General features: G+C 36.9%; 1 protein-coding gene across 9 annotated transcripts in view; it reads left to right on the forward strand.

Moving 5' to 3' along the window:
- The window catches only part of TBL1XR1 (TBL1X/Y related 1), a 152,877-nt gene extending 140,209 nt beyond the window's left edge, over positions 1–12,668 (forward strand). For 8 of the 9 annotated variants that reach the window (XM_037128333.2, XM_053657952.1, XM_037128332.2 and 5 more), the window contains 6 exons: positions 2,430–2,551; positions 2,675–2,749; positions 4,278–4,405; positions 5,007–5,172; positions 6,904–7,005; positions 7,876–12,668. In XM_037128333.2, coding sequence (XP_036984228.1) covers positions 2,430–2,551; positions 2,675–2,749; positions 4,278–4,405; positions 5,007–5,172; positions 6,904–7,005; positions 7,876–7,902 — 620 coding nt within the window. In that variant the 3' untranslated portion in view covers positions 7,903–12,668. Of the gene's footprint in view, positions 1–2,429; positions 2,552–2,674; positions 2,750–4,277; positions 4,410–5,006; positions 5,173–6,903; positions 7,006–7,875 lie in introns of those variants that run through there. The other variant, XM_053657957.1, reaches the window with a different exon arrangement.
- Positions 12,669–13,628: the final 960 nt, after the last annotated feature.

The following is a 13,628-nucleotide window of genomic DNA, read 5'->3' on the forward strand; positions in this document are numbered from 1 at the left end:
ACCCCAGTATGTGCCCTGGTAGAGAATCAACACAAGGCCAGGGCTGGCCTGTATCCTTATTTACTGGCTGGTTTAAGTTGAATTCTCTTGGAAGCAGACCTTGATCCAAGCATTTGAGTGAAATGATTTATTAAAGGAACCTTCCCAGGAGAAACAAGTGCAGAGCTGTGGAAGCAAAATGGGTTGGGAGGGAGGAGTTTCTGCCGGCCCATTTTCAGGCTGATCCAGACACTGCTCTATAGTGTGTGTTTGCAGCTCAGAACTGTTCTCATTTTGGGCCATGGGTGCCATGTTTTTTAACCTGGTCTCCTTCCTCTTGCAACACCAGCTATTGGGTGCTAGCCACATTTGGGGGGAATAGATGGCAGAGCAGGTGGTTCTCTGAAGAAGTTTTCCCCTGGGAGCCCTCAGCACCCAAAGCACGCAGAAGCTGGCAGCTGGACCCGCAGCAGAGGTGAAGAGTTCTGCAGGGAGGGAGGGGGCCGGGACCACCCAGAGCAGCGATGCCTTGGGACTGTAATAGTCTTTGAAGTTCGCCTTGCTTGCCTGCTCTAAAATTCTTTTTTTTTTTTTTTAATCTGGTGGGAATTCTTACAATTTGAAATTTTTATACAAAAGACATATGCTAATATTTTATATCAGCCACTGTATTTTTATTAGGTTGCTTGAGTTGAGGATTTAATATTTCATACCTCTGCATAGTAAGTTTGTATTAAACATGTGTTTTTCCATCTTTTATTATTTTTCCTTTACTCACTCAGTCCAGGTAGTGTCCTGATTCCTGGTTTTTCACTGTGGAAATTTACCCAAAGCTAGTTCTTCAATAATGTCTAGCCATATTACTATCATTAGCTTCCTTGAGCCATACTCTAGATTTTAGTATTTTTCCTGGTTTGTCTCTAGCCAGTTAATGAAATCAGTTTCACTGATACCTGTTGTCCTTTATTTTTAAAAAAATGTCTTGTTATAGTTCTGCAAATTCTGATTAAATATTAGTTTGAGTCATAAATGCTTTAATTCTTTCTTTTCTTTCTTTTAGCTGCTGTTTTCCATAGTTGCAAGCTCTCACACATGACATACTCTTTGGCTATCAGTCTATCAGTGCTCAGAACACCCACTTACAGTATTTAGTCTCAGCGTCGCCACTACTACTGTAATTAGGTACACACAGGGTGGCTTGGTTTTTCCCTTCCCATCGCTGCCAGCTCTGACCTTCTTTATTAAGTGCTTTGTATCGCTAATAATGAGGATACACAGCTTAAATTTAAACCTTCCTGTTTTTCTTCATTTTCCTCTAAATGGTAAACTTGTTCTGTAAAGGTTCAGAAAAATAACTTTTAGTCTTTGTAAGCTGTAGAATCAATCTCTGTTGCAACTAGTCAGATCTGCCCTTGTAATGCAAAAGCAGCCATAGATAGTATGTAACCTAAGGAGCTGGGCTGGGTTTTAATGAAACTTTCTGTTTGGCCACCAAAATTGGAACTTCGTGTGATTTTCACATTCATGGGTCGTCTTTTGATCAAATGTAGACTTTGATTTTTTTTTGTTCCCTGTAACCAGTTAAAATACAAAAATTGTTCTTGGCATGGGCCCTAGAGTGTCCACTCCTGCTCTAAATCCATTGTTTTTACTATTTTCCTGTTGCCTACCCTGATTACTTGCTATCATTGCCTTAATCTGTGTTACTAATTATAGAGTCTTTGTACCTTGCAGCAGGGGAAAATGAAAGGAATCTTTAATCATAGTAAAGCTAAAGTAAGCGTTAAATGTCAGCCACTCTTTGAGCCTCAGAGGCTCAAAATTCAGTGACATAGATTCTAAGGTATTTGATGGGAATCTCTTAGAAGACAATACGTTGTGAATTGTGTGCATATTCCATTTATTGAGTAGCTACTGAGAATGGTAAGCATTTAGTGTAATATTTAACTTGTAATTTATGAAGTACTTTCCATATATATCATCTCACTTGATTTTCACAAGCTTAAAGATTTTATTCCCACTTTTTAGATGAGGAAAATTTCATGAGAAGTTCAGTGACTTGCTTAGGGCCACAACCAGTTAGGGAGTGGCAGAATCAAGGCTTTGTTTTTATTGAACATTCAAAAGAATTTTAGAAACAAAGTATAGCATCGTGTATAATTTTATCATTCCCACATGAGACACCAAAAATCCAGTGCCAGTAACTCACAGGGCACACTCTCAGAAACTAATCTCCTCATTACCAGGCCAGTGTACTTTCTCTTAGGCTGTGTCTAATATAGAGGCAACTACACCGAAATTTATTAATATTTCTGATACTTAGAGTTCTTTAAAACTCTGCTTTTTAAAGTACAGAGTTGTAGTTCTGTTAGCATACACGGTGTGCGCCCGTGGTTTAAAGCGCGTCCTGCTGTGGAACGGCTGCAGACCTGGCCTTCTTTCCTCCGCAGCACCGGCACTGGACGTTGACTGGCAGAGCAACAACACCTTTGCTTCCTGTAGCACAGACATGTGCATTCACGTCTGCAAATTAGGACAAGACAGACCTATTAAAACATTCCAGGGACACACGGTGAGAAACCCTTTTTCTGCCTTTAAAGTGATTGTGATGAATAAGTAACATTTCAGAGTGGTTTTGAAGTGTGAGCAACCCAGTCTATCAAATGAAAATGTGAATATTTACTGTTGTGTTTAGAATGAAGTAAATGCTATCAAGTGGGACCCGACTGGCAATCTTCTGGCCTCCTGTTCTGATGACATGACTTTGAAGGTAATTTGGAGACTGGGGGGAAGTGGGGTGGAGATGTCAGATGGTGTCACTGCTCAGGCCATTTGAACACTGTTTAAAATGTCTCTTACAGTTCGTTGAGTGCTTAAACCTTGTTTTTTACGTTTCCTTTTATGAAATATTTCAAATGCTTGACTATAGTAAATAAATTCTATGAAAAGGATGGCTGCAAGATAGGAATTATGATACCTAGAAATGTGCTATTATTGGTTGTTCTTATTATTAGAAAGTCTTCTGTTGGTGCAGTAAGTGTATTCACACATGTGAAGATTCGACTGATAAGTTACAAGCATCTCTGTAACATTCATGCCTTTGAGATTCTGTGCATTGTATGAATTCGATCTTGCTGTGGTGTTCGTGTGTGTCACCCGTGCCCAGAAAGTGAGAAGGTAGCAGAGAATCACTTCCGGGGTGGGTGAGCCCAATCGACACGCCAGCATCCACATCTCAGCATGAGTTTACGTTTTTCTTGTTGTGTGACTAAAAGCAAAACCAACACTTCTATACATCATATACCACAGTTAGAGGGGGGAAAACATTTTTATATAAAGAGCAACCTAATACTAACCTCCAAAATTAATGGAGCTCTTTCCTGCAAGACACCCACTGAAAATAATTTTATTCTTGACTTTGCAATGCCGGTGACTTGCACTTGCATCGTGCAGACACGACCTTTACAGCTGGCATAATCATTAAGGAAAACTGCTTTCCCTGCTTCCATGAACAGACTCAGACTAAATGTGACCTTGGTAATAACCTGGTAGCTTATTTCCCTTAAATCCTGCTGTGTCTTTAGTTAGGTAGTTTTTCTCAAGCCTGGGCTTTCTTGCGGACAATCCTGGTAAAAATGCTTTTCTAGCCACTGTAAGTTTTTTGCTGTTGAGTTGTAGGAAGAGTTCCTTATATTTCCATGGAAATCAGCCCTATACCGGACATATGTTGTGCAAATATTTTCTCCCATGTTGTAGGCAGCCTTTTTGTCTTATTTATTGATGTCTTTGCTGTGCAGAGGCTTTTCAGTTTTGTGTAGTCCTGCTCGGCTTCTTTTCACTGTTGTTGCCTATGTTTTGTTTTCAACATGAATCTCGTCCTATTTGTAAGTTGCTTATCTGTTGTCTCTTGCAAAATATTTCTTGATTTTAAATTCTAATTGCAATTTATAACATTGATCTCTATTTAAGGGACAGCATAAAAATCAGTGCCTTAAACATTTTAGAAATGTTACCCAAGGAGCTTTATTGAATGTTAGAGTTTATAGCACCTGAAGCTATTAAAAATAATCTTAAAACTACACTTTATTTAGTCCAGAAGCCTCACAATAGTGAATATTTGGAAAGGACTGCCATTTTAAAAAGATAAATCTATTCTATGTTTTAATTTCTTTGCAAATATTCCCTGGATTTCTATAAACATTGTTTTGGTCATAGCACTTACATTTTGAATTGGTAAGATTGTATTTTAAGTGTATCTTTTGTATGGAAAAATAATTATGTAAAACTTTTTTGCTTAGATATGGAGTATGAAACAAGACAATTGTGTCCATGATTTGCAAGCACATAATAAAGAAATTTATACTATCAAGTGGAGTCCGACAGGGCCGGGGACAAATAATCCAAACGCCAACCTTATGTTAGCAAGGTAATACTTATGCTTTGTTCTTTATTTTAAAGTCTTATACAAATGGAACTCCTAATAAATGTGACAGAAAACTAGGGAAGGTTCCACGAAGTGGGAATATATCCATCTTGCAAGGAATATTTTTAATGGGTTTTTAAATGGAGTTTTATTATTTCAGGTTATAATAGGGTTTTTTTTCTTCTCTGGAGATATCAAATATTTTCTGATGACTACTCAAGTAATTGAGGCACAGTGCAATAAAATTTCTTCAACATTAAAAAGAGCTATAAAGGTAAAAATACAATCAGTACAGTATTCAAAACCATGGATCAATATAGAGGAATTATTTAACCATGGATCAATGTAAAGGAATTATTTAAAGAGCAAAGGAATACAGTGAATTAGCTCATTTATGTTTTCCAGCTCAGGACTTGGAGATGTCCTGACGCTGCCTTTTCTCACTGTGGGGTTGCTTCTAGAGTACCTTCTTCCTGGCAGTCCAGTCTGCGGCTCAGGAGGAATCGGTGGTAGCTCTTGGGAATGGTTGAATGTTGTCCATCAGGGGTGGACCTGGGAGTATTTCATTATTTATAGAACTGTATCTTTTCCTTCTTCCGGTCAGTGCATCCTTCGACTCTACTGTTAGATTATGGGATGTAGACCGAGGAATTTGCATCCATACTTTGACGAAACACCAAGAGCCTGTGTACAGTGTAGCTTTCAGTCCTGATGGCAGGTATCTGGCAAGTGGTTCTTTTGACAAATGTGTACACATCTGGAACACACAGGTATGTCCGAGTTATTTTACTTATTTTAATTTTTAATTAAATTTATTGGGGCTACTGGTTCATAGGGTCGTATTGGTTTCAGGAGTACATTTCCAGGACCCGTGGGCTGTATATTGCATTCTACCCACCACCTGAAGTCAGGTCATCTTTTGTCTCCATATATTTGGCCCCCTTTGAAATAGTCATTTTTCTTATGTTCAATAAGAAGCACTAGTCTGTGCAAATTTTTCTTTTCTATTTTGGTTATCAGTCTTTAGTGATATACTTGGGGTTGGCTGTCTGGGAAGGTATTTACCAGGTGCATGGCTGGCTGACATGTTGTTTCAGGTAGGCCTGCTACCTGCAGTTTGACCTGTTCGGTTACTGTATTTTGCTGTGTGTAATGCTCGCTTTTTTACCCACATTTTGAAGGGAAACTAAGGATGCGTGTTATACATGGGTAGTACTAATTCTGTATCTATATAACTGGTTTTAATTTTTTATTTATGCTTATGTGCAGCAAGTATAACTCTAGAAGCAGTAGCAATATCCATATGGAAAATAATACACTGGAATACAGTGATACCAAAAAAAGTTATCCAAATATAAATAAGTATAAAAGCATGAATTAAAAAATTAAAACAAAAAGTTGTTTTTCCTGAAAGTTTGGGCCAAAAACTTAGGACCACATTATAAATGACAAAATACAGTACTTTAAAGCTGAGAAATAATTTCCTGGTTTGTCAGGGCAGAACAGCAGAGGGATATTCTTCATCGTTTTCCAGTTTCTCACAGCAGAACCTCTGACCTTTGCCCTGCTTAATGACTGGTTTGTTAGGACAGTGCATTTTTGTATTGAGTTTTTAATTATTCGCTGGCAGTTGAATTGTTTTGGTTTAATTGCTGAAGGAATGAAGTAATTTAGTTATACTTATGATTCAGCTAAATTGATGATGAAATTGTGTTCCTAGTTATACTTTTACAATTTTTATGTCATTTTTCAAGAATAATGTATGTATGTTCTTTTAGCTTCTATTATAACTCCTGTAGCTTAGGAGGCTACTCAGTTTAATATGGAATACTTAACAGACTCACACTGGAATTGTCTTTACTAAATTTATTATACTTCCTCTTTAGGATGTTTGACAAAGAAATTTTGACCTAATTTTGTTTGTTTGCATGTTGACCAAACTTACGCATCTTTCAATAACATTATCAAAATTTATTTTGAGTCATGCGTTGAGTGTTCACTTCTGGCCATTGTTAACTGTGCCAGAGAGACCAAGGTCCCTCAGCCCAGAATGGTGGTCAGCACTGGAGAGACCGAACGTGCCTGTGAATGGTCTGTTCAGAGCAGACTGGTGTTGCCTTTTCATACAAAGATCATCAAATCGCATTTCTAGTATTTTTTTCTGTTTTTATTTTTTAAAGACTTTATTCATTTACTTTTAGAGAGAGGGGAAGGGAGGGAGGGAGAAAGAGAGGGAGAGAAACATCAATCAGTTGCCTCTCTAATGCCCCCCTAGTGGGGACCTAGCCCGTAACCCAGGCACATGCCCTGACTGGGCATCGAACTGGTGACTTTTCACTTTGCAGGTTGGTGCGCAATCCACTGAGCCACCCCAGCCAGGGCTCTAGTATTTTAGAACTTGCATTTATTTTGGAGTTGAAACTAAGTCCTCCCTTTGATTGCTGGAAATAAAGCCTTATAATATGTTAATATTGATAAAATTCTGTTTTTCATTCTTTTAGACAGGTGCTCTAGTTCACAGCTATAGGGGAACAGGTGGAATATTTGAAGTTTGCTGGAACGCAGCAGGAGACAAGGTCGGAGCCAGTGCATCAGATGGCTCAGTAAGTGTTACACAGCGTTTCCAAATGGGTGGGCTGGGCACATGTGTGTGTACACACGCGTGCACAGTGAATAAATGTGGGTTAGTGTTATTTTCAGAATCTTTTGATATGGTATTGATCTTTTTTTACTGAAGGCTGTATACTTTTCATGTTCATTTCATTCAAGTAATGTAAGCAAAATTTTAGGCTACCTTCGCCAAAAGAGTGTCTTCATATTCAAGAAATGGACAGTTGTTTTTAGAGTAAACATTTATTAGTGAAGTTAAGTATAGCAGAATACCACTCTGCGAGACTTGAATTTCCAGTGCCTATTTCTACTTTTCCTTCCCTGCGGAGGAGTGTTGGTGGCCCAGGGAGGGGGTAATAGAAGCAGTTGAGTTCTGTGTCTGAGGACGTGTGATACTGAGAGACTTTCAGGATGAGATTGGCCAGCTGTTTACAGAAATGCCAGTTATGGCTTCTGAAGCTCTAAAAGCAAAAGGAAGATGGAATGGGAATGGTCATTAGCTAGTTACTGAAGCTTTAGCTAAATACAACCTGTAGTGTCTTGTTAAGACCCAAGAGATTGGAAATGGTATGTTTCGAGTGTATATTTTTCTACTTCTTAGTTAACAGAGTACCGGTAAATCCTCAGAATTTTAACATAACTTCTTCCTCTGTAAGGTTAGCCCATCATTGTTTTCTCTAGCCACTTAAACAATTTATCTGATTTCTGTTCATTAAATGTCCATTGCTGCGGTTACTATTGCTTTACCGGTTTCATGAACTTGGAACCAAGAAATAGATTTCAAACTGTACTACAGAAGAGTTAAGCTGAAAATGTACAATGAAGTTCTTAACATACTGGTTGATTATTTAAATTTCTTGCAGGTTTGTGTGTTAGATCTTCGGAAATAGCGCTACTAGTTGGAAGCCATGGACCGACTATGAATGTGTACATAGCCAAAACGACTGTCCCTGACCCGTGACTGCTATAGTCCCACTCGAACCATGGCCAGTCCACTGCAGCCAAATCTAACAGAATATATACATACAGTGTGTACAGACAAAACTGCACCCTGAAGATGACAGAGTTTTGTCACAGCTTGTGAATTCTGTTCACCAAGTGCTGGAATCTAATCTGCTGTGCCCCTACAATAGCATTTAGAAGTTTGGGATATGAAAAACAGAAGAAAGAAATATGCATTATAAAAGCAGCCCATACATGTACCGGTTTTTGGATACTAATGACAGCCTTGTTTCTCCCCTTTGACTCAGCAGACACCATGGATTATATTCTTTTTTTCCCTTCAGTAGTTAAGCAGTTGAGAGTATGGATGTACAGAGATAATGGACTTAACAAAAACCTGCAGCAGTAGTTTGTCCTTGCTTTTAAACTTTGTTTTTGGTTTAGTTTATGGATGCATGAAGTAAGGGAGTGAATCAGTTTCTTGTTTATATTTTTTCCACCTTTTAAACAAAAAATTCTTAAAAATATTTTAATGCATTCTTTTGAAAACGTAAATGTTTGGTACATTTTATGGCTCCCAGAGCATATATTCAATTGGTGCATGTTATGGAAGGGGAAATTCAAAATTGAATGAAAATACATGACTTTGGTCATGTCAGTTGGTAAGACACATCAGTAAAAGGGTATTATGCTCTGTTTTTTGTTTGTTTTGTTTTGTGGGTTTTTTTTTTTTTTTGTGATGTGGCTTAAATACAGTAGTTTCTTTTTTGGGACATATTTCTGCCAATGAGAGACTAGAAGGGCACAAAAGTTTTTTTTTTTTAATACCATAGAGAAGATGCATAAAAAATCTTCTGATGTTTTGTAGCCATAACTAAATTATGGTTAAAATGTGCACTATTGTGAAGAGGAGCAAAGTAGGTTTGGGGGTTTTGTTGTTTGTTTATATGTTTGTTTTTGCTTTGTTTTTTAAGAGATTAAAATGTTTCTGGATAAGGATTAGCTTCTTCAAGTGTCCATCATTCTGTGTAGAAGCTTAAATATGTAGTGTAATGAAACTCCAGTATTAAAAATCTCTCAATTATTATTTTTTATACAAAGCAAGATAACGGCATATAACACTGCCATTACATGGCGAAATGTTAGCTACCTTAGTTTAAAAACAATCTTTAAAACAAAAGACTTGCTTCAAGGTGTTTTTAAATAGCAGTGATTCAGAGTTTTTCTTTTTTTTTATATAATTGCACTAACCTCCCTGCTGCTCTGATTCTGCATTTGTGGTACTTGTGACTACATTTTTTCAAATATATAGTTAGATTTAAGCTGCTATTTTTCCCCAGTAATCACTACTATACCATGTCTCTTACTCTATTGATGACATCAAGCAGTTCCTTAGGGACGTAGATGCTAGATCCCACCTCTCTCGCTCATGCTGGGAAGAGCAGACATTCACAAGATGTGCCAGTGGCAGCACCGGGCCGTGCGTGACTTACAGGGCGTGTCGGGCCAGACGGGGACGGGGCAGGCAGCTGCGGAGGAGGTAGCTGCCAAATTGTATCTCAGAGATTTTAGTTAAGGAGTTGCTTAGTATCAAGCTTAGCAAATTCATAACACTATTCCCATCACTAGCTATTTTGAGGCCTGTACTACTAAAATTTTAACCTATGTCTTAAGTAGAAACTGATTAGCCCAAGTAATAATGCAGCTTTGATTTTCAGCATTCGTTGTTTTGCTATTTTTACAAGAGAGCATTGCTTGAAGCAAGTCTTGGTTTTACTAAGGTAGGATAGCATTTGCTATTGTTAAAGAAAATAAATACACTTAATTCCATGATACATTGTTATATGTACCCCAGTTGTTGTTAGTGGGGACTAGGATACTGTAATATTTTAAAATCTACATCCCAACAGGCAGTCATTCATGATGGTTTTGTGCCAGCTGTTTTTAGGGTTTTGGATCACATTATAGATATTTACAACTGTTACCCTGTGACTTACGTAGGAAACCTAATATGCTGAGTATCTGGCACTTGAAATCCTGCTTTTATTGCTGGAGGTCCACACCTGTGGTTGACCTCTGTTGTTGTTTTAAAAAATAAATAAAAATAAAAAAAATCTGTGCAATAATTTTTAAATGTGCTCCCAGGAATAGACACAAATGTTTTGAGTATGTTTAAGCTGCATTTTCCTTTAGTGATGCATTTGTCAATTGCACTGAATTTAAACCTGAAAGTCAGAGGTGATTATGATAGTACTTTTGTATTTTGATATGGACAATTTATTCATTTGCATACAGTTATTGACTTTTTCCCCAGCTGATTAAAAGATAGTCAAGAAGTTGCGCAGTATAGCTGCCAAAATAGACAGCTACATTTTTATGGTATTGTCATCTTTTCTGTTTTTTTGGTTTTTTTTTTGTTTTGTTTTGTTTTTTAGCTATTTTACTTAAGCGTAGTAGCCACAATAGGACATATGAAAGATTATAAATACAGAGCTTTATTATCCTGATGTCTTGGGTCTTTTAAGTGTAGACTTTATCTGGAAGGTATCCATTTTGTAGGCCTGGGTTCTTTACAAGCATACAGTTGTTTGTCTTTGCTGCTGTTCTCAACATCCTCATTGCCTGCTGATGTGCCACGATGCTGCTCCAACAGACAACACCCAGATCGCCTCTGATCTGGGCAGTAACATGATTGCAGGAGGCCAGATTCCACAGCCCATTAAGTTCTATATTTGAGGTTCTTACTCATTTTTTCGTTTAGTTTTTTCTGAGAACATATTCCTGAAATTCAGCTGATTCCAGTAGATTATCTGTGGTATTCATTATATATCATTGTTGTATAGGGAAGAAATTTACCATAAGGAAAAAGAGAAAGGAAAACTTGAATGAGTAGAATACTCACTTATTAAAATAGAATTAAAGAGCAGCTGTTGCCCTTAAACATCGTGAAGGAAATCTTTGTTCTTCTTCATGTAGGAAATCCCATCAGGTCTCATGTTTGTTCCCGTCCTCATTCCCTGTTGTTGATCAGGTACCATCATTGACTTTCAAACGAGTTTTGGAAATGATAGTGTGTAATCTCCTAATAGGTCTTAGAGTGTGTTGAATTCTCTTTTAATTAATTATTCCTAAGTAAGTATATTTTAGGATTAAACACCTTTTACAGATACTGAAAGTGCCTCCTTTTGTGGTGTAAAAAACAAATTATGGTGCAAAAGTAATCATGAGATTGAATTACATGAAGGTTTGTTTTGTTTTGTTTTGCTTTTTGACATATAAAAATGTCAAGAGAAAGGCCAAAGATTTGTACATTTTCACTTAACTTATAAAGCACTCCTTTTTTCCTTAAACTTCTTTCTGTCAAATTAGATTTAATGAGAGAGTACTATTTTTAAGGAGCTGTTTATGTAGAATGATTTCATTAGGAGTAATGTAAACTATTGAATAGAGGCCTAATAAGGAGTATGCATTTTTGCTACTTAAAGGAATCACAAATGGCCATCTTTATGGCAGCAAAAAGTTTTGCTAGAGAAGCAGAAAAATAAATTTCAAACGCAGTGCTATTTATTCTTCTCAAAACAGTTTTCATTTTCTTAAGCACATTGTACACTTCTATAGAACCTGCATTTATTCTTACATGCTAAGGATGGTACTTGGATTTGGTGAACTACTGTTGACAGCTCCCACGAAAGTCCTGTTTCAGTGGACCGACATTGTGGCATGGCAGCAAATGCCAGCATTTTGGGGAATAGCAGCAAATCTACAAGAGACCCTGGTTGGTTTGTGGGTTTATTTGTTTTTTTTCCCCTCTGAATCAGCAGGGATGGAAAGAGGTAGGAAAGTTATGAATTATTACTCCTTCCGGTAGTAGCTCTGAAGTGTCACACCCAGCATCCGTTTGTTTGTTTCTTTTTTTAACATGACTCTAGCTAACGTAGAAGAGAGAGAGAAAAGAGGAAGTGTTCACCTTTTTTAATACACTGATTTAGAAATTTGATGTCTTATCCGTGTAGTTCTGAAGTATTAATAGCAGCATTCTTTATTTCTGCCTTTATGTTGACAGTGTTGAAGCAGGGTGAATAACTAAGGCTTTTTCCCCCCCTAGTAAGCTATCTCATGATGTTTTCTTTGGAGTTTCTGGATAAGTTTAAAAAAACATTCTGCATGTTGTATCTAGTCTGATGTACTTACCCATCTCATTAAAAACAAAAACCACAGACTGCATTTTGTAGCTGTGTAATCCCTAAATGCAGAAGTAATTTTCTTCTTTCCTGACTTTGACATTGTAGCTATAATGTTCTGATTCTGATTTTTACAAATCCTTTGGGTCTAATTCTGTGAGCCTACCTATAGCACTGGATTAAAATGTCTGCATCATTTCTTTAGTTATCCCGTTAACTTTAAAACTGTTGTAAAAGTGTAAACCAGCCCATGACAGTTTTTTGTACATGTTAAAGAACTTTATTGTTCAGTTTTCATGATTATTGTGTAAGGAAGACTGATTATAGATGTTCTATGCTGTCCTGGACCATGTTAATTACACTCACAATGTATTTCGGTTCCACATCACAATGATTTGTCCCCTGTGACCCTTTATCCTTTCTAGGCACATTTTTTGTTGTTGTTGCAGTTCCCCTTTGCATTGTATTGCTTTGACAACTGTAATTTGAATCAGATCCGAAAGAGGTCCAGAATAAAATATATTTTGATATTATGTTGGCTGTGTACATATATAAAATCTTTGATATCTATGTAGTTTGTATAGACTGTTCAGTCAAGTAAAGAGAGAGGGATGCTATTTCTTGTTTACAATTTCCTGTTTACATTTTAATTGCATTTACTCCTCCAATGTTCTATTACAGAATAAACTTTTTTGCTCTGAGTTAGTCTTCAAAACATACAACCTGCCTGTTCTCTCCCGTACTGGTGTTACCAATTACAACAACTGCCATAAGAACCCAGTCCACTGTTTTCATAAATAGTTTTCCAAGATATACTCGTTACAGTAAGCCCATAGATAAAATACAAATGTTACTATTTTATTACTTCTCGCTGGAGATGAGATTTTTTAAATGAGGGGATTGTTTACTATTTTTATTAAAGAAAAATAGAGCATTTAATCAGCTAAGGAATAATATGTTTGAATTATTTTGAAAAATACCGTATTAAAGGACATCGGTTCACATAAAGTGAAAGAGACCTCAGATTCGTTTGCTTGTTAGCATGCAGTTGAGCACAAAACAGTGCGTTGTTGAAGATTTTTAGGGCAGGATGCTCAACTTAATGACATTTTTTTCTGCATATAAACCTATTAACTAATCATTTTTCTCTTAACTAGTTGCTTATGTTGCGAAAAAGACCTTACAATCTATTAGGAAAGATACTAGGCACCATCTGGTTTTAATTAATCCCAACTCCTTTAGAGTTACTTAGGAGTCTTTTTTAAAAGAATCATTGTTTGCATTTTTTGTTTTGTTTTGTTTTATAAGAACTTGTATTCTCCAGGTCTTTTACCTTTCCCTTCTATTTCTTTAAGCAGAAACTAATACAGGCATAACCATGACATGTTTTACTAAACGATAAGCTACTGCAATTGCTAGAACTTTCTGACAGCCTTTCATTTTCAAAGGGTTGACTTATTGCATGGCATAGATTGTTAATATTCTGCATTTTA

The sequence above is a fragment of the Artibeus jamaicensis genome, unplaced genomic scaffold (assembly GCF_021234435.1).
Source record: "Artibeus jamaicensis isolate MK-2021 breed Jamaican fruit bat unplaced genomic scaffold, CSHL_Jam_final scaffold_474, whole genome shotgun sequence".
In the NCBI taxonomy this organism is placed as follows: Eukaryota; Metazoa; Chordata; class Mammalia; order Chiroptera; family Phyllostomidae; genus Artibeus; species Artibeus jamaicensis.